This window comes from Panicum virgatum, chromosome 8N, assembly GCF_016808335.1.
Source record: "Panicum virgatum strain AP13 chromosome 8N, P.virgatum_v5, whole genome shotgun sequence".
NCBI classification, from domain to species: Eukaryota; Viridiplantae; Streptophyta; class Magnoliopsida; order Poales; family Poaceae; genus Panicum; species Panicum virgatum.
In genome coordinates this window covers 12,971,514-12,996,104 of record NC_053152.1, presented here as the reverse complement: position 1 = coordinate 12,996,104, position 24,591 = coordinate 12,971,514, and the positions used below count along the sequence as shown (strand labels likewise).

General features: G+C 46.4%; 2 protein-coding genes across 8 annotated transcripts; both read right to left on the bottom strand.

The window, feature by feature from the left end:
* Window positions 1-714: 714 nt before the first annotated feature.
* Window positions 715-13,150, bottom strand: LOC120686439. Of its 7 annotated transcripts, none has more exons than XM_039968641.1 (18): window positions 12,968-13,150; window positions 12,798-12,866; window positions 12,530-12,641; window positions 6,596-6,740; window positions 6,237-6,510; window positions 6,050-6,146; window positions 5,817-5,906; window positions 5,662-5,743; window positions 5,437-5,548; window positions 5,199-5,356; window positions 4,796-5,106; window positions 4,607-4,710; window positions 4,486-4,539; window positions 4,333-4,397; window positions 3,265-3,369; window positions 2,955-3,161; window positions 2,778-2,864; window positions 1,958-2,219 (listed from the first exon to the last, which is right to left on the bottom strand). In XM_039968641.1, exons 6-16 carry the CDS (start codon window positions 6,069-6,071, stop codon window positions 3,101-3,103), a joined length of 1,164 nt encoding a protein of 387 aa, XP_039824575.1. In that variant the 5' UTR covers window positions 6,072-6,146; window positions 6,237-6,510; window positions 6,596-6,740; window positions 12,530-12,641; window positions 12,798-12,866; window positions 12,968-13,150; the 3' UTR covers window positions 1,958-2,219; window positions 2,778-2,864; window positions 2,955-3,100. The 7 variants fall into 7 exon arrangements, with proteins under 7 accessions (XP_039824573.1, XP_039824575.1, XP_039824574.1 ...); XM_039968640.1 differs by having other exon boundaries at window positions 4,607-4,707; XM_039968643.1 differs by lacking the exons at window positions 1,958-2,219; window positions 2,778-2,864; window positions 2,955-3,161; window positions 3,265-3,369 and adding an exon at window positions 3,956-4,249 and having other exon boundaries at window positions 12,968-13,149.
* On the bottom strand, window positions 6,138-9,626 carry LOC120684800. The gene is made up of 5 exons (XM_039966670.1): window positions 8,367-9,626; window positions 7,444-7,769; window positions 6,596-6,740; window positions 6,415-6,510; window positions 6,138-6,146 (listed from the first exon to the last, which is right to left on the bottom strand). The coding sequence occupies exons 1-5, from the start codon at window positions 9,624-9,626 to the stop codon at window positions 6,138-6,140; spliced, it is 1,836 nt and encodes a 611-aa protein (XP_039822604.1).
* Window positions 13,151-24,591: the final 11,441 nt, after the last annotated feature.

The window sequence follows — 24,591 nt, the reverse complement described above, 5'->3', positions numbered from 1 at the left end:
TCAAGGCTTTAGAGGGCTCCAGCCCTTTCTATTCATTTAGCAGCTCTGATGGTCTTTATGTGGCAACGGGTTTTGTGGTTGTTCCCCTAGAAGATGAGATTGATGAGTTTACCCTCGGCAACAGGCTCTGCATCAATGACGAAGGATGGAGCCGAGGAGGCCGCAGCTGATGCACTGATTCTTGCGGCAAAGCGCGATTTTGGTGTTGTGATCGACGATTTCAATTTCAGTAACGCAGAGGGCCTACGAAAGGAGAACGAAAGTCTTCGCAGGACCAATCTGATGCTTAAGTCTGATTGGGTTCAATCAGTTGATCATCTGGAGACGGTCCGCCAGGCGCTGGAACAGATCACTGTTGCCGCCGTCAGTGGTTCTTCAGGGACGTCTATTGGGGTACTTGCTCATGGAGCTGCTGTCTGGGCTGAAGAGAGCGGGAGGACTGCTACTTCTGCAGTGGAAGACCTTTGTACTGAGTGGATGGATGAGAACTGAGACGGCTGTAGTTGTGTTTTTGGTAGAACAGAAACTGCAACAATGTTTTGTATGGCTCAAAATGGGTAGTGGAGCTTATCTGCTCTTGTGTGTTGTTCTTGTTGTAGTACTATGTGTTTGGTTTAAGTGGAATGAAAATTTGCTATCTGAAGCATCTTGTTTTCTTTTAGTTGTCGCTTTCAGTGGGATGGAAATAAATAAATATAAAATTCTGTAAGAAAATTGAAAATGTCAAATATAGCATAAATTGGTGCCTTCATAGCGGAGTTCCAATTAGAAGGATCACAGGCAACATAGAGTTTGCCAGCTGGGATACAGGTTTACCCAGAAATTTCTAGCCGCATTCAACAGTTACAGCTGTGATGCTGAGGTAATAGGCGCTAGTACAGACCAAACAGGCCATGAAGTGCAGTTGTAACAGCAATTTCGGTCAACCAAACACACACAAAGGCGAAACCAGCATGGAGACATCAGCAGGTTCTTGTTCAGCGCTATCTTCAGTGCAGGAGGCGGATCATGTACCTGGCTGCAGCATGCTGATGATGATTCCGGAGCTGGTTTCTAAGAGTTTGTGTGCACAGTTGATACAAAGTTGTCCTCGGAACCACATTTTGGATTAATGTTGTAAGTGGTGTGTCACACTGGAACACCCAAAAGAATGCTGTAATAGTTTTTCAAAAGACGACTGCCAAAAAAAGCGTTGTACCATAGTCATCCGTGCCAAACGCTAAAGCACGCAAAAGAAACCATCATCTGAAGAGGCTGCTGCTGTCTTTGTGATTGCAAGACAGAGGTAGTAGCATTAGGTGGGTATATACAGTGGGTGGAACGTCCATGTCCTCCTGCAAGGTCAATTAATTTGGCCATTGATTAGTTGAGTGTGGAAGCACAACATAACCGAGTAAACAGATGATTTTAGAGATTTTAAGTAACCTACAGTATGGAGTGGTGGCGTGCTTGATCTCATAGATGATCCCTTCACGCAGGATCTTCAGGAGAGACAAAGCAAGCTGGTTAATGCGAGTTGGATTGGTTGCACTGCCGCTAAAGATGAATCCTGTGTCGCTGAATTCAGAGATGGTCTGATCAACATCAAGCCTTTTGAGCGGTAGCAGATCACTAAAGCTGTCACAGATAGCAGCCAGCCCATGAACTAAGTTGTTGTAGCGCTCTCTCTGAATATTACGATCTCGAAGTAGATCAGTGACTTTGTCTTGCAGGATCTCATAGAAGAAATCATTGTTGAGCTCATCCTGTTTCTTCTTGATGAAAGTCTCACTTAAACCATGGAGCTTCACATCTGTACTCTGAATGTGGCTCTGAACAGCAGCCAGAGCTGCATCACGCTCCAAAACCAGACGAACTACTTTATCTTGCATGGCACCACAAAAAAATTTGCTTGCATCCAACTCCTCTTGCTTCAGTTTGAGAACATTGTGACTGAAGTCGTCGATGCTTACATCTCTAGCATTGCAGTAGTAACTGAGGACTGCTTGGCATGCACTTTCATCAGCTTCACTTTGAGAGGGTTGTGGACTACCAAAGATGACAGTGGTTGAATCTGGTCCAGGCTTGTTTCCACATGGCAGATCTACATGCATCCAGGCTGTTTCCATGTTGAGGCCCTGCAAGGTAGAGTCATATCCCGAGCTGTGCACTTTCAGTTTGAGACCATCCATAACCTGGCTGAGGATGAGGCGTCGAGAGACCCGAACACCGCTGTGCATCTGCATTAACAGCATACAAATTTTTTTTAGTTAGTTGCCGTACAAACATTAGTCGTTTTAGTGTTTCGAAACTGCACCAATGACTTTTTTTTTTGTATAATGTGATTGAGTACCTCCTACTTTGAAGATAGGCCTAGCTTGGATATTTCTCAACTAATGATTAGGTAGCTAATTGATAACAGTTTCTATTATAGCTAACCATTAGCTGGTTATGTCTGGATTCATAAGATATTAGCTAATTTGGTAAACCTATAATTTTTTATCGCCTAATTCAGGGGAGGGGGGGGTGTGGATCAGGGTTTAAAAGGATTTTACAAACCATTAGCTAGGATTAGCTAGGTTCAATCAGGCAATGAACTACTCCATTAGCTGATTTGGTTGGATCCCTAATAGCTAATTTTTCTGGGCTCAGAAGCTTGCATAGTTAATAGTTGAAAGCAACATCTGAGTTACTGCCACACTATTTTTTTAGAAAATGCCAGATTAAATTAGCAGGAGAAAAAAATGCACAGGCATATTCAAAGGTGGATAGATTTAGTAGAGAGGATAGGTTTATACCTTAGGCTCTATAAGGACCGGTGAAGTCAGGAGAGAGTCATCAGAGAGATCAAGAGGGGATTTTTCATTGCTCCAGCACAAACGATCCTGGTTAAATGATATAGATAGGGAAAACAGCATGTTTAGCGAAAAATGTGGCAGATCTAAGCCTGGGAGAATTGGGAATAGGTGGATTACCGTTTCTTTTTTGACAGCTTCAGGAAAGAAGAGAGAGCTGAGCATGGCATTGCTGACGGTGAAGCCTGAAACATTCCCGAACAGATCTGCTCCTGGGCCACGCCTTGGGTTTGGAAAAGCTACTGCCTGTTCCATCTCTGTCTTGATCAGAACAGGGGCATGCAAGAAAGCTTCAGTGTGTGCCGTGGAGCCGCCCGAGTTGTCCACCTGTTTCCAACACATTAAATACAAAAGAAGCTAATTGAATATTGATGTCAAAGATCTACAGAGAGGCGGGAAGAAACTTTTTTTTGGAGATGATCGCACGTACATCGCGTTTGCCTGGCCTGATCCCAAGAATGCCATGGCCGACCGAATCTTCGACGGCTGCCTGGAGGCGAGCATCTTTTTTTCCAATGCCACCATCGCCCTCGATCTGAAAAAGCAGAACAGCTAGTAGATTAGATTAGATGTTTCTGTACAATATTGATACATGTTGAACGTGCTCATGAAAGAAAAAGAGAATGTCGAATCTGCACTGTATCTCTGAAGAGGCTAAGGTGGTTGGCTCTATCTGTCGCACAAAGAGAATGCAAATCACCACCTGGTCCATGGCAGCTGCTCCGTGCACGGTCCACTCCCTGAGAACTCTTTTCTTTGGGTTCAGCAGCTGGTGGTGCTCCATGGTGGCTGTTGAGGAACAGGGAATCCAAGGCTGCTACAGTATATGTAGGTCTGTCTGAGGAGTTCAGCGACGTGTCGATTATTGAGAGGTAGATGGCCAAAACCGGCCAGTGGATACTGTTGGCGGTTTGGTCTAGGTATGGCTGGTATGGAGAAATAGGAATCGAAGGAAACATTGGTGGAACAGGGCCGCAAAGTAAATGGGCTGGGCCATAGGAATTTGGATGTATGACAGGATGATTCTAAGTCCCTCAGCAATTAATTAGATAGAGCACTGACCCCTCCATCGACGTTGCAGGATGAGGACGTTGCAAGACATGCATCGCACACTACCAGTACAGTTAATAACAGTTCGCAGTCGCAAATCCACATTCCAAACATTGCAGTCTGGGCATAGAAGGCTACAAATAGTTAGGCTCAAAAGAGGCAGTGCGACAGCATATCAGAGAGGCTGAGTTGCTGGCCATCTGGGCTCGTTTCACAAGCTCTAGATACACTACGTGTCATAGAGTACACACTAATAACTATTGTAGCCTTAATCTACATTAGTACGCTGGGCTGCCTACTCATCGTCCTCGCTGACAGTCATGGATAGTTTCCTTGCTGCACGTGGCTTTTTCTCGAAAGGCATGCTGGAAACCAAAAACAGAAATCAGGTATGAGTTTGTCTCGGATGGCAAGTGCTTGTATGGAAATGAGATGAGAAAGAAGTGACCTGGTCTCACAGTCACTGTCCTCAAGCCCCGCTTCTGTGTTGGTTACAGCAATGGGACGCTTTTCCTGCATCGGTTATAAATTTAGCTATTGGAGATAAGGTTACTGGCTGCCAAAATAATAGGAGTGGCAGCAATCTTGAAGGATGCTGGACCTTGGGAAGGGCGGGCGTGATGGGTGTCTGCAGTGCGGGCCTGTCCAGAGCATCCTGTCTATGAGTTTACAAATGCAAGAGGCATGTATGATATCAGTGGTGAATGGAAGTTATGTTGTACCTTAACAGGTGTAGAGGCATTCCTGGTTGCTAGATCAGATTGACTGGAGTGCACAGACACAGCATGTGGCTTGATTACTTCAGAAGCGGTCGTGGTAGCAACTGCTGCAAGAAAAATGCAAGGTTAGCTGTCATTCAGAATTTTGCAGTGAAAAAGAAAAGCAGCACCTAAATAGAACCAGATACATACGCGGTGGCACTTCAGCAGTCGCTTGCTCTTCAAGCTCAGCAATTCTTGTGAAAGAATCAATTCTGAAAGTTGTTTTTCCAAATCGAACAGCACCTCTCGGCACACTCAGGTCGAAGTCATATCTGGCACCATACATTCTTTTGATCTGTTCAGGAATATATCCTTGAACATCTGTGGAAAGACTCACAAGGTTGTCAGCTGTTAGTCCAACCATCTCATCCGCAACTGCTCCGAAACAGATCATTTCAATTGTCTTCTCTTCAATCCCTGCAGCAGCCTCGGGATCAATTGCAAGGAAAGGAATTTTGTACCTAAGTTGCAACAGGTTTTTCGTTTAGTCAGTATAATTTCAATTGCACAGGACTGCGATGTGATCTGGGGGATGAATATTGCAGTAGTGTACCTTGGAATGGCGTCTGTGCCAATGCATGTGGAGTCATAGCATCTATAGCTATCTCCATTCGGCCTTGTGGTTCTCTTGCATTTGTTGCAGGCCAAATACCACCACTGCTGGTTTGGGACTAATTCCTTAATCCTTGCTGTGACTTTGTATTTGTTGCCCTGAAGGAAACAAAGTGTGAAACAGGCGCTGTGCCGAAATCAGAATAGGGAATTAAAATGTTCTGTGGGAGAAAACATGCCTCTGCCTCATGCGGATTTTCGATGGCTGAAAGTTCAGCGACAGTTGTAATCTGAGGCTGATTGTGATGCTCCTCACCTATCCAATATGCCTGCCCAACAGCACTTCCAAAACTGGTTGTGCAAGTAATGATCAGCATATTGCACCAACAGAACACAAAGGAGGTCTACATAGTTTGTTTAATTAGAGACTTTCAATGGGCTGACCAAATAATTCTGGAATTTACCTCTGATGCAGCAGCGCTGTTTCTGGCAGCTCAAGATTCACATACCACATGTAGGTTGCGGAGCACTGAAGCGTGAGGTGACCTTATTTGATATCGAAAGTTCAGCTAATTGGCAAGATCTGGGCAATTCTTGATACAATAGTAAAGATGCATACCATCGAAAGTGTTTGAAGTGACACCAAGAAAAAGAAGCACCACAGGACTACTCTTGCTCATTTCCATGAGCGACTGTGCGTCGAATCTCTCTGCGTGCGAGCCCCACAGAGCAAGTACAATATTGTCTCAGCAAAAACAGGAATTTCCAGCATGAATTATATGAGGACCTGGTATTTATGGAGAGAGCCTACACAGCGTATAAGAACACATGTCCTGAAGCGTATGAGGATACCTGCCATCGGTAATGTGTACATTGACTAATGACTGGACTCCATGTCTTGTTGATTGCTTTGTCATGCGTGAGCACTTGGTAAAAAGGCCTATAGCATCTGCAGGTTTAAAAACATTGTTAGGTATGGTAGAGCGGAAGAAACAAACAGGAGACACTGTGTTCTGGAATTAGAAATAGCATATCATACCTGACATCTGTTCTCTGTTACCCACTCTAGCACGGAGCACAGGAAATGGTGTGATGGAGCATGCATACATCGGAGATTTTGGAGGCACTGCGCTGACCTCATTGATCCTGGTGTGTTTGGTGAAGCGAGCCATATATGGGTGATCAACAGGACGATACATTCCTCTTGCATTGCAAACCTCAAAGTATTGTATGGTGTACAACCTGCCTTCTATAAGCTTGGGCCTTTGCTCATCAATCCATTTTGCTGGGATGGTAGCCTCCATGGCCACATTCTGAGTATAGATAGGTATCATTAATGTGATGGAAGGTACATGGGGAACTGTAAAAAGCATTGCTGCTGTGTATAGCAAACTATACCTCCTCATCCAACATGATGAATTCAAATCTGGACAGCTTCGGTGGCTGGTCATTTGTGAACTTTTCATAGAACCTAACTGCTCTGACATTGACTTTCCAGCGGGAATGGTCTGGGCAGACCCTCTTCAATGGAATGCACGCCATCCTACATTCACAGTTTGCAGATAACAGTTATAGCGAGAAAGAAAAATAAATCTGCAGTGTAAGGAAAAGTGTGTGGGCAAATCGAGAACACAAGAAAATATTCAGAAACAGGAAAAAGAGCCTATGGACGCTACATGGCTACAACGGACAGAATACACATAGAAGATCATATAAGCAAAATATCCACACAGAAGAGTTACACAGAGTCTAAGATTTCCCTATAAACAATATTTCTCGTGTTTGATGTTGCAGCGCCTCTCTCATCTTCAACAACCATTGTCAAGCCTTCACGGGATGTCACCCTTGAGATAGCAACATATAGTTGCCCATGAGTGAAAACTGGTTCCCGTAGATATGCACCCACTTGTTTGAGTGTTTGGCCTTGACACTTGTTTATTGTCATGGCATAGCAAACTCTAATAGGAAACTGCCGTCGCTGTAATGTGAAAGGCCAACGTGGGCTTGTGCCATTGAGAACTATTCTGGGTATCCCTACCAGCGCACCAATGTTGGTTCCGGTCATAATTTCAGCCTCAAGAATACAATCTCCTAGTCTCCTAATCAGTAGCCTTGTTCCATTGCAAAGTCCCTGGGCTTGGTCAATGTTCCGTAGGAGGACTACAGGAATACCAACCTTGAGCAAGAGGCAATGCTGCGGGTAGTTGTTGAGTACTATAGAATTGAGCACTTCAGGCGGGTATAACATCTCGTAGTCAGATGGCATCTCTATGGAGTTTGCAATTTGATCATAGCTCCGATATTCTTTGGACTCACCAGTCACTCTGTCCACCATAATTTCATTGACCTCATCAACAACCGTGTTTACAGGACAGACTATGCACCTCTGTGCTAGGTAGGGCACAGAGGCAAAAGAGCTGCCAAAATCACTGTAAACAGCATCAATAACAGCCAAAATTTTGTCACCCTCTGGAAGCAAAACTATATCATTAGGTATGCTAATCCATGTATCTTCGGTCTCTCCTTCCTTTCTATGTACTGAAACTTTCCCCTCACCTACATCTAACACCCACTGCGCAAATTGAGACATACAGGTTTTTTCTATGGGGGTGAGTGTTGGGTTGGAAAGACGCATGTTAATTGTTAATTTTAGTACTTGGACATGTTTCCAGAGAGGTGATCTGATTAGGGAAGCATTCAATATTTGAGAACGATCCGCTCCCTGAATTACAGGAAGCACCTGTCTGAAATCACCACCTAATAGTACAGGCACACCACCAAAGGGTTTGTTTGTGTTGGAGGGGTCATCAGCAGAGAGCAAGTCTCTAAGAGTTCGGTCCAGTGCTTCAAAGCAAAATCTATGTGTCATGGGCGCTTCGTCCCAAATAATCAGTGATGTCTTCTGTATAAGGGCAGCCAATATGGTCCCTCTACCTATATTGCACATACTTCTATCATGTATATCTAGCAGTATTCTAAACCTCAAATGGGTTGTTCGCCCTCCAGGCATTAGCAAAGCAGCAACTCCTGAAGATGCAACAACCAAAACTATATGATCCTGGGACCTAAGCCTTGCAAGAATCGTCCTCCACAAAAAAGTCTTGCCTGTGCCACCATGTCCAGACACGAAGTATACAACGGACTGGCGTTGGCACACATTGTGTATCACAGTGTCATAAATAGCACGCTGCTCGCTGTTAAGCGCCAAAGACATAGCTGTTGCTTCAGCAGCCAGTGCTGTCCTGTCATAGGATAATTCTTCGAGAACTAACCTATTAGAACCCTCATCATGTGTAAGGTCAGAAGGTGGAGGCAGATCGTAGGAAGACATAGAAAGTCCATTATTCGAAAACATCGAAGATAGTTCTCTCAATAGACCTGACAATAGCACGTTGTCTGGAACAACATACACAGGATTACCAATATTTCTCTGCATCCTGTACTTAATATCATCAGCCATATATTTCCAATAGGCATCAAAAAGTGCTCTCACATTGCCCACATCACAGAATACCAAAACTGTCATAAATATGCTTCTAAGCTGGAATGCGTTTGCCCACTGAACAGCCTCATCAAATAGAGATGCCCACTCACTATCATCGCCAATCAGCCCACGTGCCTGGCAAGCCTCTCGAAATGTGTTGTACACAATACCCTCATAGGTTCTAACATCAGCATAATTAAATGCGCCTTTAACAACCATGAGCAGCATCCTAAGATAGAATGCATCACCTACACCAGGATGAATAAAACGCAGGCGGCCTATTTTGTTCCCTCGCCTGTGACCTTCCCACACCTTTTCCTTGTTGTTCCAAGTGTAATACTTTGGGAACTCATAATAGGTGTACTGGCGTGCTGCTGGGAATTTTTGATTTGCAACAAACCATTCCGACAATGTACTCTTGCTTGAACCAAGATCGTTCGCAACCTCCTCCAGGTCATCCTCTTCAGATACAGCAACTATATTCAAACCAGGCAGGTGCACATGCAACCTCTCAACCGCTGGGAATTTCTCATGAATCTCGAAACCAAGCAACCGCCATACCGCTTCACACCACGAAAGATATCTTGACTTAATGTATTCAGCAATCTCATCCACACCCTCACTGCTGTTTATGTCATTATCTATGGCTGCTGAAGTGTCCGCAGCAACACCCAACCTTGCAGCAACAGCACCTTTATTACAATACTTGAAAAGATACTTTATAAGGTAAGACTGGTTGCAAGCCTCTACATTGATGTGGGCTTGAAATTTCTTGAGGACTTCAAGGTTATGTGGCACAACCCATCTATTGTCAAGCTCCACACCGCCTTTACGGGCCTTGACACCGGTATCTCGGCGTCTATAAATAGGAAATCCGTCGTTATCAAACGTGGTCTGATCTTGGAAGCTTTTAGGAAACCTTTTAGAGAACTTTCCATCTTTCATACACGGGCATTTTGGATCAAGGTCACCGCAAGGGCCACGCATCATGAATTCCTGTACCAATACAAATCCCAAAGGATCTTCATTTGGATCAGGCAGCTCGGCAGATATGAATTGGTCGACAAAGGTAGTTGAAAGTTCACCATTGCAATCAGTTTGCCAAATAAGGATATGAGCGTGAGGAAGGCCTCAATTTTGGAACTCTATAGTATCAGCAACTATAGCCAAAGAAAGCGACAGTGATGCGGCAAGGATCTGATATATGAATAGCAAAAAAGACAGACTGAGGGAACGATAATTCTCACAAGCTGTGATAGGACCATAGGCTTCCCCACTCCTAATATCTTCTATATATTCTTGGAGTTTCATGTGGAACACACGGCTGGTTATATCAGCACGATCATGAGTCTTTTGCCCAGGCTCACACCGTAACGCCTCTTCTATCTCTGGCCAATTAGCATTGCAGGTGAAAGTGGTGAACAAAGTGGGAGAGCCATAGGCTCTAGAAATGGCCATGCAATCATGGTAGTTTTGATTCAGATTGCGCCTGCTCCCTGGATACGAAGCTGGCAGTACTGTTTTGACCCCAACATCCTTACCCGTAGACGCACCTCTAGAAAGTGCATCAGATATTCCTTGATATGTTTCACATCGGAGGAGTTTTTGATTGAAAAAGTGGAACTGAAGTCTATTGGCCTCAACACATGAGTAGGCATTAACACCATACTGCTATGAAAGTCGGCCGGAACAAAGGATTGGATTTGGCTCGCCTCTACGGTAATGTTGGTAGTAGCAATGAAATTCCATCATGCTCACTTCGGTACGCTTACTTCGATATCCCGCAGTAGCATCTCTAAATTTTATGCCTAATTGGTAGCCATTATCACCGTATGGAAACAGAATTGGATACTGCAGCGCCATAAGAGCTGGATGGATAGGAGGCACACGCTTGAACCTCCCCTACTGTGACTCAAGAACTATATCAAAAGGATGCATAGAAGAGGACATATCCCCCACAAGGAGCGCAGCCAATTCATTAACTGCTGGTAGACTATACCTGTCCTTACTTGTATCAGATGAGCCAAAAAGCCTGATACGAACATCTGGAGTAGTAGGGGAGAGAAGCCTATCGCGAGCCATGCGAAATTGTCTAACCAAAGGGTTGCACTGATCAAACATAGAAATCAACGACTCAACAATCTGAGCATCGGGCGCAGAATCGCTGCCTTGATCAGAAGAATGGACAGCAAGCCTATTATGCACCTCATTGGCAGTGTCATATATGTACAACTGGGCATAATGGGGTCTATTCCCTTCAACCGGAATTAAAGAACCAATACGATGGTGAACCACTCCGTTGATTCGAAATATGTAGGGGCCTCTACCAGTATTTACGGATCTGTCTATGTCTACTCCTAAAGAGGTAAAAGCAAACATAGAATTGTACTGTCGAATAAGCCTCATGAAATTATTAGATGCAGGACCTCCATCGAACTTTATCAAATCACACAAAGGCGGAGGAAACGGCCTATGCTTTGGAAGGGAGATAGTGCCGCCGCGGCAGCAAGAATGGTACACAATATGCATCTGTATGTAGGAGCTTAGGCTGACCACACGCTCTTGATACCAAAAAACAGCGCTGCAGTGGTCGCACACATAATCCGGGCCCCCATAATAAGAACGTCCGGAATAATTTTCTGCAGCAGAGATGTAAAAGGCTAAATGCTGCTGCAGGATGGAAGAAGACAGACCGCTAATGGTGGTAGAGGACGGTAAAAGGGCTGGGGACAGTACCTTTCAGCAAAGTGGCATATTCTCTTGGGAAGGCAACTATGGGTTCAATAAAACTTTCGGAGGGGAAATAGCCTGCATTTTTTTTATTGTATGGGATGAAAATTCAGTGCACAGGAACAGTCGAAAAGCAAAGAACGATGTGGCCGAAATGAAGGCAACCTTTCTTCATTAAGGCCCTATTCCTGTTCTTCTATAGCCTCCGGGCCCTATTCTGCCGCGCAATAGTTACAGGCACTCACGGACAGAAATGGTCTCCTAAATATAATTTGCAGCTGAATAAGCAAGGAACATAGGTGAGAAAAATGGTGAGACCTTTAGGTCAACTCACTAAGGACTCGGTAGCGTCGTGGGGCAACAGGAACATATTCCGAAGGTGAAATAGCAGCTGCGGGTGTGGACAATGGAACACGGGGCAGAGCCAGACGCGGGCGGACATTTCTACCAGAACCAGCAGCAGCACGAGCAGCTAAAGTGGCGGCAGCAGCCTCCTCGCGACGCCGACGCCTTGACTGAACCAAATCCGGCATAGGACACCTAGCGCATACATTCCTAGCAGGTGAAGAGTCCGTCTCCCTGCAACGGCGCTGAGAAGGACCAGGAACATACATCTAAAGAGTCACAGAAAAAGCATAGTTCCTGTGAGAGGCACCGACAAAGCAGGCTAACCTTTCAGCGAAGGGCCACATTATTCTTGGAAAAGCAACTACAGCTTCAGCAAAAGCATCAGAAGAGGTTAGCATCACGAATGGTGTCTGGTGGCCTATAAACCGACGATTCTAGCTCACTCAAGCCATTGTCAACAAAGCATGCATAATGCATAAAGCACAATGCAACCATGTTCCAGAAAATGCACACAGACAGCCGGCTATTGGTCCTATAAACTGATGATTCTAGCTCAGGCAACCTGTTCCCAGTAAAGCAAGCACAACACAAGAAGCATAACACAGCCAAGATCTACAATATGCAGGCCGCAAAACTAAACAACAAATGGAGCAGGATCAAGTGCATGCAGCATTACAACAACAACAACAGCAAAGGCACCAAAAAGTCATAAACTGCATACTGCAAAAGTTACCCTCGCCTAAAGTGTACATGATGGTACCGCTACTAACCTGCAGTGGAAGTAGTGGAAGCAGCACAGGCAGCAGCACGAGCTTGCCTCGCGGAAGCAGTCCAGGCAGCAGCACGAACCCACCTCGGAGACCCCAGGAAAGCAACTAACGGCTGCCGAAACAGCGGAAGCGAGAGCACAGGTACGCAATCAGCACGACGTCGCCACCGGCAAAAAGAGGAACACGCATAAGGGGACACGAATCAGCAAGGTAGGCATGAGCAGGGGATAGGAAAAGAAACGCAGAACAAAACGGATCTGGACCTTACTCGGAGAGGGAACAGCGGAGGCAAGGAAAGCGCAGGCCGGCAATCAGCATGACGTCGGCACCGGCGAACCTAGGAACGCGCACAAGAGGGCCATGAATCATCAGAGCAAGCAACGGCAGCAAATCGGAAATCGGAAAAGAAACGCACAAGCAAACGGATCTGTTCCTCACCCGTAGAGAGCAGAGGCAATGCAGGCGGAGTGCTGCGGCCCGGCAGGAGCACGCCGGGGGCACGGTGGCGTCGGCCGGCCCCGCCACCCGAAGCTCTCCCCCGCCGCCGGCGCGATTTTGCCCTCCCCTAACCCTACAACGCCGCCACAGGACCGAAAGGAAAAGGGAAAGGACCCGCGGTGAGAAAGGGCAGCGCCCCGCGAAGACGGTATGCACGGCCCTCACTGGGACCCACGCACAGGCGAGGCGGTGCGCCAGAGGCTGGACCCACCTACAGTGAGACCGGGGCGACGCAACAATGGAGACGCCAATTCAGAGCCCGCGTCGGCTGTCCTCCCCCAGTACGTGTCGAGCGGAGGGCGGCCGGTTACTGTGACGGATCCCGTTCCACGGCGCATAGATAGGAGTAAAGGTATTGTTCCTATTTTTCTTTTAACTAGAAAAAAGGCAGTGACTAGATTTGAACCGGTTGAAATCTCCAAAATTTCAACCGATGCACCGTGGCCGTTGGATCGCGATCCGACAGTCACAATGTCATTTTCCACCTCGTGCTGCCCCGCCTGCCTTCCGCTTGCCCCTGCCCTGCTTGCCTGCCTTCGTTCCCGACGGCCTCCCAACCGCCGGGTCCGCCATTGCTGCCACCCCCCGCGCTAACCAAGCTCGCGATCGCCCCGCCCAACCGAATGGGCCACCGCTGCCCGCGGCCGGCGCCGCCCGCCACCACCGTCGGCTACCCTTCTCCTTTTTTTTCTTCGAGAGTTGCAATCGGTTGAATCTTTTCAACCGGTAGAAACCAAGTAAATGCTAGACTTGTGGCACTTCTACTTTGGTAGACTTGCCAGATTTTTTTTTGAGGGGACTTGCCAGATGGTTTTGGGTGTCGGGGTTTGGTTAATGCTAGAGGTTGCTCACGCTTTGGCTTGACTGCTTGCAGCATACTTAGACATGATCAAATAGCGGGCCCGGCTGGGCTTGGGCTGGCCCAACGAAAAACCCCGGTTTCCTCGGGCTTTAAAAATCCCGCCCATGCCTGTCCCATGGACAGCTATGGCCGGACTCGGACCGTGCCCGGGTCAGGCTCAGGCTTCCCTATCTTTTTTAATGAGAAAATAGTTCATTTAACTAGTTTGGGCCGGGCTCGGACCGAGAAATTTGTTTTTGGGCTTTATTTCCCCGGCCAAAAAGTGCTTAGGTCTAATCCTACTAGGACAGCTAGCCTCGCTTGGCGGTGGCTAGTCCGGTGCGAAACAATGTCTTAAGAGGCGATGCAAGCGGATCCAATTGTGGTAGAGCTACGTGGCTTGCATCGGTCTACAACGGCTAGTCCTACTTGGCAGTATGCTAACTCCGTGTGGATCGTCATTGTCGGTGACTGACAGTATTTTCGCCATGTCTTCTATTGTCCGGGTTTTGGAGGTGCAATGTGGTGACTGTTTGGTGGTTTTGTGGTGGTGGTGGTTGTATTCTCAGAGTTATGTTTCGGCTATATGCGGTTTGTGTTGACGTCCCAATCCACCAAGCTAAGCTGTTTTTTTTAAATCTTTTTTCCTTTTATTTTGTTTTGCTCAGTTTAGCTTCATCTTATTTTTAATATAATCGGTAGCTCTCTTGTTTGGTTTGTTTTTTTTTTAAAACTTAATGTGTTACCATAAGAGACTTAAGAGGAATACGACCTTAATAATGTATCTAGAAAAGCTAAAATGATGTCCAATTTAAAACAGAGGAGGTACCATTCACAGGAATATATAACATCAAAGTACATGGATTAGAATGGATGAGTTTCTACTGCTGGCATATCAACTTTTAGATGCACGTCTTGGAGGTTTTTAAGGGCCTCCATGTCAGATTCCGATTTGTTCTCCTTAAGAATCTACTTTATGTCAATTTCTTCCTGAAATAGGTATGGAGAAAACCTCATCAGCGGACTCTAAAAAAAGAAAACCTCATCAGCTTGTATACTTTTCATCAAAATGTAAAGACCGATGCATGCAGCTTGCTCTAGATCGCAACCTCCATGTTCACGCCCCCATCATCCATCTCCATATCGTCTCCTTTTTCAATGCTCAATTCCAACAGGGGACTATTGGGGTTTAAAGACACCTGCTCCCTAATGGCAGCATATGCTGCTTCCACGACATCCGAAGCTGTAGCACGCCAAAAGTTGATGGTGGTACGGATACTCGAGAGGCGAGAGAGGTACTGAATGCCAAAATCAAAACTGCCATAACCAGGCATGATTTGCAACGGTTTGAAGCTGATCCAAAGCCTTTGCAGCTGCGGCATGGCTCCAGGTTCAAACTGCAGGCCCATCCAACAGCGGCGACACTTGTACGAGAACACCTTGAGGCACTGAAAGTAACCCTTCGTGATGATGCACCTTTCTAAAGCACCACTAGTTTCTGAAGACAGGTTGAGCAGGACTAGATTAGGCAGCTTGCCGAGTCCATGGAGGGCTTCTGCTTCTGATTGATGAACTTTGATGTGCAGGTGCGTGAGGTTTATGAGAGAGGCCATTTTCTGTGGAATTTGAGGGATGTCACCGGCGATTCTGAGCTCGAATTTTTTAAGGTGGTTTGGTCTTGTGCAGGTCCAATAATCCACTAGAAAGTCAATAAATCTATGGGGGAAATCATGGAGTGTCAGAGACTGAACCTTGGATACTGCAACCGCATCAAGGAAATGCAACATTCCCAATTGCCCGTAGGTTGTTTCAGCTTCACCAAGTAAACTTCAAACCTTACATCGAGCATCCTCAGCTGCTTTGACTTATTGACAAATCGTGCCACATCATCAAGTGAATCTAAGCCATCTGAGGTAGTAGGGGTGATACTGATCGTCGATAGTTCTTCCAAGTATTGCATTTTCCCTATTCCTCTATGCAGTTGCAAAAGATCAACGAGGACTGACGTTAGTTTTGAAGTTCTAAATGCTGGTAACCACTACCGGAATTGGCTATTTCGCTGTGTGCACCAAGCACACGGCAAAGGCTAGTAGGCACACGGTGAAGTTTTCGCTGTCGGTGGCCGACGGCGAACCCCCGACGGCAGCGCTAGGCACGGCAAAGGCCTAGTTTGCCGTGTGCCATTTATCGGGCACACGGCAAACACATTCGCCGTGTGTATCTAAGGGTACACGGCAAAAAAAAAGGCATTGACGTCGTGAGGACGGCCTAACGGCGTGACAGAAGACTTCGCCGTGTGCCAGGAAGTAGGCACACGGTGAAATATCCCACTCCGCCATGTGCCACCTGGATAGGCACACGGCGAACTTGGTCAGGCGGGGCCCAGCAGCACAGCTCTTCGCCGGGTGCCCAGGGCTTTGGCACACGGCAAAGTGTTTAGGTTCGCCGTGTGTCTCTTCCTTGACACACGACGAACAATGGCCAGTTCGCCGTGTGCCAAGACCGGGCACACGGCGAACTTGCTGTTCATGGCCGGCCAAATGGTCACTTTGCCGTGTGCCTAGTCCCTGGCACACGGCAAAGTGACCAAACAAATCCTATTTTTTTTTGGTTTTTCACGTATAAAGGACCACATATCACAACATATATATCACATGCATTACATATCACATATATATCACAACAAACATCACAGGCACTATATATCACAATATATATATCACAACTAGCCACAAATAACTTCAAACACATCCAGAAGTACAATGCAAAGTCCTACAAGTTCACAACATAGCAAGAAGTTCACAAATCCATATCCAGAAGTTCACAAGTCCATAAATATTGAAATAAATAAGTTTATGGCTGCGGTGGGCCGTCGAACGGTGGTGGGCCGCCGAACTGAGGTGGGAACAACTGCTGTGGGAGCGTCGGTGAGATGGCCAGCGACAAGTCTGGCGTATTCGATGCCGCCGATAGATTCTGCAAAAAATGTAAGACAGTAAATTGCAGGTGAGACAAAAACCAAGTTCTCAAGTTATGATCTAAACAAGTCTAAATATGTAGGTCCCCTAAATCGTAAAGTGAGTAATATAAGTCACAATCTCTAAGTCTAAAGTTCTCTAAGTATCTAATACTTATAAAGAAACTAAAGGGTTTTCAAGATACTCACCGGAGGAGTAGTAGGAGCAGGAGCCACAGGGAAGGCTGGGATGGGATTACCCATTTGGACCGAAAGACTTTGAATGTAGTTGTACATCTGGGCCATCTCGGCCGCATGCTTCTGCTCGTTCTCTTGTCGTATCCTCCTCTCTTCGGCCAACACCTCCTCGTACGCCGCCTGTTGCGCTTGCATTTGGTGCTACAATAGTTCATGACAATGTTACAATGCAAAGCAAATATATGTACAAAACGAAAGAACTATGAATAAATAAGAAATAACCTGAAGTTCAGGCACTTGGAGCTGCGACGCGGACAGTCGTGGGCGTATGGCCGGGCTATTGACCGTGCTCCTCGCTCGAATCTGGGAGAGGGTGAGAGTGCTAGCCGTGTCTATAAGGCCATCGCCAATGTAGTAGCGCCCATGTTTCTTGCCTCCTCCCACCCTCATAATGACTTCTCCATCAAGGGGCTGCGAGCTCGGATCCCAGTCTGACCCATGGACCTGTCTTCCCATCTCTGTGTACGTCTGGATACGCCTGTGGACGGACAGGTTGCTGTACGCCGAGGGTGGGTCGTCAGGGTTGTAGGTTACGTTGGATGTTGCCTTGCCCTTGCGGGCCAGAGCCCATCCCACGAACGGGTTGCACTCCTGGCCTTCATGTGAGGACGACTGCGAAAAAGGAAGAAGTTGATTACAAATTATGCTGAATTGAACGTTAGATTAGAGAAATGAGTCTGTGTAGTGTGTACCCATCTAGCCCAGTACTCGTCGTTGTTGAGGCTGCCTTGATGGTGCGCTGGACCTGGCATCAGCAATCGCCGCTGCCGGCCAGCGTCGTGCAAAGCCTGCCACTTGGGGTCGAACCACTTGTCCACTATGCGCTCCCAGCACACGGTGTCATTACGACACCACCACGCAGGAACCTACACGTGATCAAATGCTTGACATGTAAGAAGAGAGACATTTAACGATGTTTTTCATCTTACAATAAATTTGAACTTACCTATAAATATTGCTCTCGGGTCAGCCTCAAATCCCTCGCCTCAGTCTTCCCGATCTTCTGCTTTAGGAAATGTGCACAATAGTTGATGACGCACTGAACTTGCGCCTCATAATGCATGTCCTTCACGAGTTTAACGCATCGATTGTGAGCCACAATCGCTGCCCGCTCCTCGTATCCCTCGTCACACCTGTAAAAATCTTGCATATAAAGACGATGGATCATGCCATTATTAACAAAATGTTCAATGAATGTGGTGTACAGACCATTTTTTGCCGGGGAAAACTTACCCAGAGCTCGGCCTTTACCCGCTTCGCCTTGTTCTCAAAGACTCTGCCGCTCCGATCCAACTGATCGTTGTTGGCAGCGATATAGTGGTCCCACGTCCAGGCCAGCTCATACCGTCCTTGATAGTGGACCAGGCCTGGGAAGTGGTCCCTGCACAAAAGACCCAGAATGTCGTTGACCTTGCGTTTGTGAGCACCGCCACTGAGGACAGTCCAACTCCTGCAAAAGTGATTAAGAGAAAATATTAGTTTGTACCGTGATTTTCGAGTTAGGAAATGAAAAAGTAGTAATAACATGTCAAATTACTTACATATCCCCGCTCGGTCGAATCAGCGGACGCAAGGCAATAGGGCCTATCTGGGAGTCGCGAAGGACCTCGCAACCAGACAGCCGGCGTAGAGGTATCCTCGACCATGTCCTCCTCAGACGACTCCCCCTCCTCCTCCTGCGCGTCCGCCTGCCACTCCTCCTCCTCCCGCTCCTGCTCCTGGTCCTGGGCAGGCTCCTCCTCCTCCTCCTCCTGAGACGGCGGTATAGGCGAAGGCTCTCGACGCCTCCTGCCTCCACCCTTCCCTCGACCCCTCTTGGGTCCACCCTTCCCTTGACCCTTGCCTCGCCCCAACTCGGAACTCCTATCGGAGCCCTCACCAGCATCCGAGTGTGGCATCATTCTTCTGTACAGTGAGGCGACCGATCGTTGAAGTCCGCCGCCCGGCATCTTTCTTCAATCACCTGCAATTAAAAATAGTAAACCAATCAGCACATATATACAAAACGATCTTATAAAGAGAAAGAAAATAAATGTGACATAATTAGAAAGTAACATTAATAAATCAATTAGTACGGATCATACATGTATTAGAAATAATCATCTTCATCGGGATTAGCTGGATCATATGCCTCATCATTACTATCACGCAAGTCGAGAAGTTCAAGCCCGTGCTCTAACGGTGGAATTTCATCCTCATTGTCATTGCCTAATTGTAATCGCTCAAGTAATTCTAGGTCCTTCGCATTACGAACCTCCTCACCAGCGTCCTCGTCATCAACCATTTCATCATCGTGTACTTCCATTTCAAACAACTGTACGGGGCAGCCGTCATTCCATAAGGATTGAATCCATCTGTTGCCAACGCAACACGTACATTTCGAGCCTCCAGAGCTTTCATTGTGTGACGCCTATCAAAATGTTTCCATGCTTCACCATCGGATGGATGTATCATCTTCTCATGACGGTAGCGTTTGCCGTTTTTGTGCCATCTCATCTGTTGTGCTGAATCCTCGGTCATGAACAGACGTTGGATTCTCGGTATGAATGGAAGATACCGTACGATTTTCACGGTGATTTTGAGCTGTTTCTTTTGACCATCACCAGAATCTACCTCCAGCCACCGAGATAATTTACATTTTGTATAGTAATTTGCGTCTGCATGTTCTTTCCTAAACAATATGCATCCCTTTGGACAAGCATGTATCTTCTCATATGGCATCTTAAGACTACGAAGAAGTTTTTGTGCCTCGTACAAGCTCTTCGGAAGAATGTGTCCTTCCGGAAGCTGACTACCAAAAACCGTCAACATTTTGTCGAAGCCATCTCTACTAATGCCACACTCAGACTTTAGGGCCTGTACGCGTGCAATAGCATCGAACTGAGAAACATTGGTATGCTGGTGAAGTGGTTTCTGTGCTGCAGACAACATGTGGTAATACTGCTTTGCCGTAGGCTCTGGCGGTTCCTCTATAGGTCCTTCTTCGAAGTGTGCTTCATGAAAGTCTGCTAACATGTCTACGCAACCGGCATCAGCATCATAATCATCGATGCGTTGTCTGACTACCTCTTCTCTCGCACGATGGGCTTCCCCATGGCAGATCCACCGGGTATAGTTTTCCACAAACCCATTTTTGATAATATGTTTACCCATAGTGAGTTGTGATTAATGTATCCTATTTTGACACTTGGTGCATGGACACGGCATTCCACTCTGTCCTCTATCAAATGCCTTTTCCAAAAAGTCATTGACCTTTAGAGCAAACTCAATATACTCTTGTTCGCTTTGCCAGCCCTTGTACATCCACTCACGGTCATCCATCCTTTAACATACGAGCGAGAAATTTAAAAATCGATTTCATATACACGATATCTAACAAACTCTAATAGGTGAAGATAGGTTCTAATCCCACCCGATGATGTATAGATATGGTTGGTTTCCATGATCCACTCCTAGCCGAGACAGAATTTCGGCAGTACCTCCCCGCTGCTCTCCAAATACACGTCCTGTCAAGGAGATTGTGTATCCGGAGAATAACAGGGAGGTGATGCCGAAACTCTGGCACGAATCGGAGTTGACCATGAAAACTAACCATATCTACGCACCCTTGGGCTGTCCAAATGATGTGGACAATTCGAAACACATACGGTTCCATATATGTAAAGAGCTGCATATTTCGAACCGTATCTCTTTCGAACGGGAGACGCCTAGGTTACGTGAAGCACAAACAAGATAAGTAAATGAAAGTCTGTGATGACTCACCTAATTGTCCTGCAAAGTGACGAGTCAAGAACGGTGCCACATCCTCTCCTAACAAAAAAAACAACTACATAGTATCAATAATTGAACATTTCAGTTTCAAATTCTGCAAAAATAAAACAGCACAGTGGTCGACAACCAACAAACATGCCACAGATATGTTCCCATTCATTTGACCTTGAACTTGAAGCATAAGAAACCTAAAATAAATTCATGGCCGCCATTAAACCATGTGACACATCCAGCCCAATCTTAACATCATCGCATCCGAGTTGTTGCTTGGGCATGGATGTGTCACATGGTTTCATGACAACCATGATAAGCATATCCATAGAACAGAAATAACACACTTCGACTAACACTTATGCTCAAGCTCAAGGTCAATATATATATAGCATATATCATCACAGGCAATACAATTTTCTATCCAAAATACTCTCCAGCGGTGGCGAGAGCGGCAAAGTGAGATACAACTACCTAACAACCTACCAGTGGGCGGGGGTCCGGCGGCGTGCGGACCGGGCGGCGCAGGGGCGTGGGCGGGCGAGCGCGGGGTGGGCCGCGGCGTCGGGGTGGGCGCGGCGCGGGCGGGGGTCCTGCGGCGTGCGGACCGGGCGGCGCAGGGGCGTGGGCGGGCGAGCGCGGGGTGGGCCGCGGCGTCGGGGTGGGCGCGGCGCGGGCGGGGGTCCGGCGGCGGCGTGGGCGGGGGTCCGGCGGCGTGCGGACCGGGAGGCGCAGGGTCGGGGGTGGGCGAGCGCGGGGTGGGCCGCGGTGTCGGGGTGGGCGCGGCGTGGGCGGGGGTTCGGCGGCGTGCGGACCTGGCGGCGCAGGGGCGTGGGCGCGGGTCGGGAGTGGGTGAGGAGTGAGGTGTGAGGAGTGGATGCGGGAGAGGGAGTTCAAAACAGTAAGGGAGTGGGTGGTTCGCCGTGTGCCAGATCGAGGGCACACGGCGAAGTAATGAGTTAGCCGTGTGCGAGATGCCAGGCACACGGCGAACACGGCATTTCTATATTTCATGTAAATGAAACTTGTATTCTTTTAAATTTTTCAATATCATTTTCGAAATTTGTTTTGAAATTGAAAACAAGACCTTAAAGTTCACTAAAGAACATGAATATAATTTTTTTCACTCATGTTAAATCATTATTTCATGTACTAATAGTTCAAATTCAATTTATATCAATTAAAGTTGTATAAATGCAGTTAATATGTTAAAATTATCAAATGGATACAAAAAAATGCAAAAAATTATCATGAAGTCATTTTTGTTCTCTATTGCCTATATAAAAAGTGTAGAAACCAAATTCAAATTTGAACGTGTTTGCCCCTACAAATTTAACCGCGTCTTTCTCCGTTACCCAGATCTTCTTCGGGAAAGTTTGAGTTTATAAGCAGCGTACATGACAAACACGTGCGGAACTCCCTCAATTTTTTTACCATAGATTCTATGTATGATAGCATAAGAAATCGACAAATCTCATAATTTTCAGTCTTCGTTTGAATTTTTTAAAATTTCACAACTATTCGATTCTATATTCACGAGAACTTTTTGTGAACACCATTTTCGAAATGACAATGTCAACTACGACGTGAGGTCTTACTGTGCACTTAGAAACATGAATATCATTTTTCCAAAAAAATTCTTCTATTATTTTATGTACTTGCAGTTCAAAATTTGAATCATCAAAAAAATTTGTTTAACAGATACACAATTTTTATATATAGTGAACATTACGACAAAAATACCAAACTTTAATACAGAGTACCAAGCAATGTTTCTGTAGTGTAGAAAAAGTTTCAAGTTTGAAAAATCAAAATTTTCAAACTGTTTGCCGTGTGCCAAAAAAAAACACACGGCGAAGTGTCTTGTTTGCCGTGTGCCAAGCTGTAGCACACGGCGATGTGGCCTGTTTGCCGTGTGCCCCATGCGGCACACGGCAACGTTGAGCGCCGTCAACCTCCGTCGCCCGTCCGTCCACCTCCGTTCGCCACCTCCGCACGTGAGTGGCACGTGCACGAGGTTTGCCGTGTGTTTTGAGGGCGGCACACGGCAAAGATAGTAATATGCCGTGTGTTTGGTTTTTGCCGTGTGTTTCTGGGGCTGGCACACGGCAAAGAGGCAATTTTGCCGTGTGCGTGGTGTTTGCCATGTGTTTTATTTTGGGCACATGGCAAAATGGCTGTTTGCTGTGTGCCCGTCTTTTAGCACACGGTAAACTATTTGGCACACGGCATATTAGCCGTTTCCGGTAGTGAACCGTGTCACCATGGTTCTCCGTATGTCTAAGGTACCCAAATGTTGTAGTGCCATGATTTGTTTAGGCAGCTTGGTGACACCAGTTCCTCGAAGTCCCAAGTATCTCAGTAGCAACATGCTTCCAATACTTTTCAGTTGGCGGTGTCTCGAAATCTCTGTATCTTCAAGATCCAAAACCCGAACAAGTTTGAAAGCAGAAAGGTCAGGCACTTGTTTCGCAGAGTTCCCGAAAACTGCGATTGATCGCACTCTACTAAATAGCCACGCCGTGCTTATTTCATCCTGGTGTTCTCTGTTGCAGTCGAGTGATAACCGTCGAATGTATCCATAACTCAAAATTGCACCCAATGTAATGATATTCTCTTCACTCAACAAACAGGTGATGAAATCATAAATCACACCATGAACTGTGAAACCAATTGGTTGGTCATCTTAGTCGTTGAAGACCGGCTCTATCAGTTTTCTACAGGTGAGATAGTTCAAGTAGTTCTCCCCAGTTTGCCACAAGCTTTGTTCGCTTCTACTAGGAATAAGTTCTTCAGCTATCCACCTCCGTATCAGACGATCTTTGCTGATGATGTAGTTTTCTGGAAAAGCAGTCAAGTATAGGAAGCAAGACTTCACTGGTAATGGCATGTCAGCATAAACAATGTCCAATATCTTTCTCATCCCACCTTGTGATGTGGTGTCCTGGTTCATTACCGACAGAATAGATTCCTCAAGCATCTCATCAGGCTTCAAAGGTAGTGCATGTAAAAAACCAGCTGCAACATGTATTGCCAAGGGCATGCCGCCACACATTTTCAAGACGATTTGATATACCTTGGTATCAGACGACCAGTCTTCACTTGGAAAAGAGGTTATGCTTGACATTAAACTTTTAGAGTCATGATCGCTTAGAGGCTTCAAAAAATGGATAGAATCAATGGGCTGTACACAGCAGAATGTGGCTACATCCTCGATCTGAGTTACTGCCAATATCCTGCTTCCATGAGTATTGTATGGAAGAACACAGCTGCTAGCACTCCAAGCCCACTCACTGAAGAGTGCGAACTCAACAACAGTTGGGGGTGAGACTTCCAGTGGACGTGTAAGGAAAGTAGATCTGTCAGCTGTGACTTGTACGTGTGCACTACCACAGCTCTCGCACATGCCATGCTCCCATATGATTACTGCGTGCCGCATCAGGAGAGTAGACTCCCATTCGGAGAAATACTTGTCACCCATATATGCAAAGAGTGCTGTTCTAAGGACATGGGCGGCCAGGTATGAGCCTATTCTAGACCCCAGTGAGTGGCCCCCTTTCAATGGTCCGGACTATGTGCCCAATAGCTCCCTCAAAAGGACTAGGGTTGGGAGGAGAAAAAAGAAACGGATGCGGAACGAGATGGATGAGTCCAATAATGCACTCGGCTACGTTGAGGACATGTATGGATTTGGAGAATTCGATGAACCTAAATCTGTCACTACTTGTTCACATTGTGGTCAAGAAG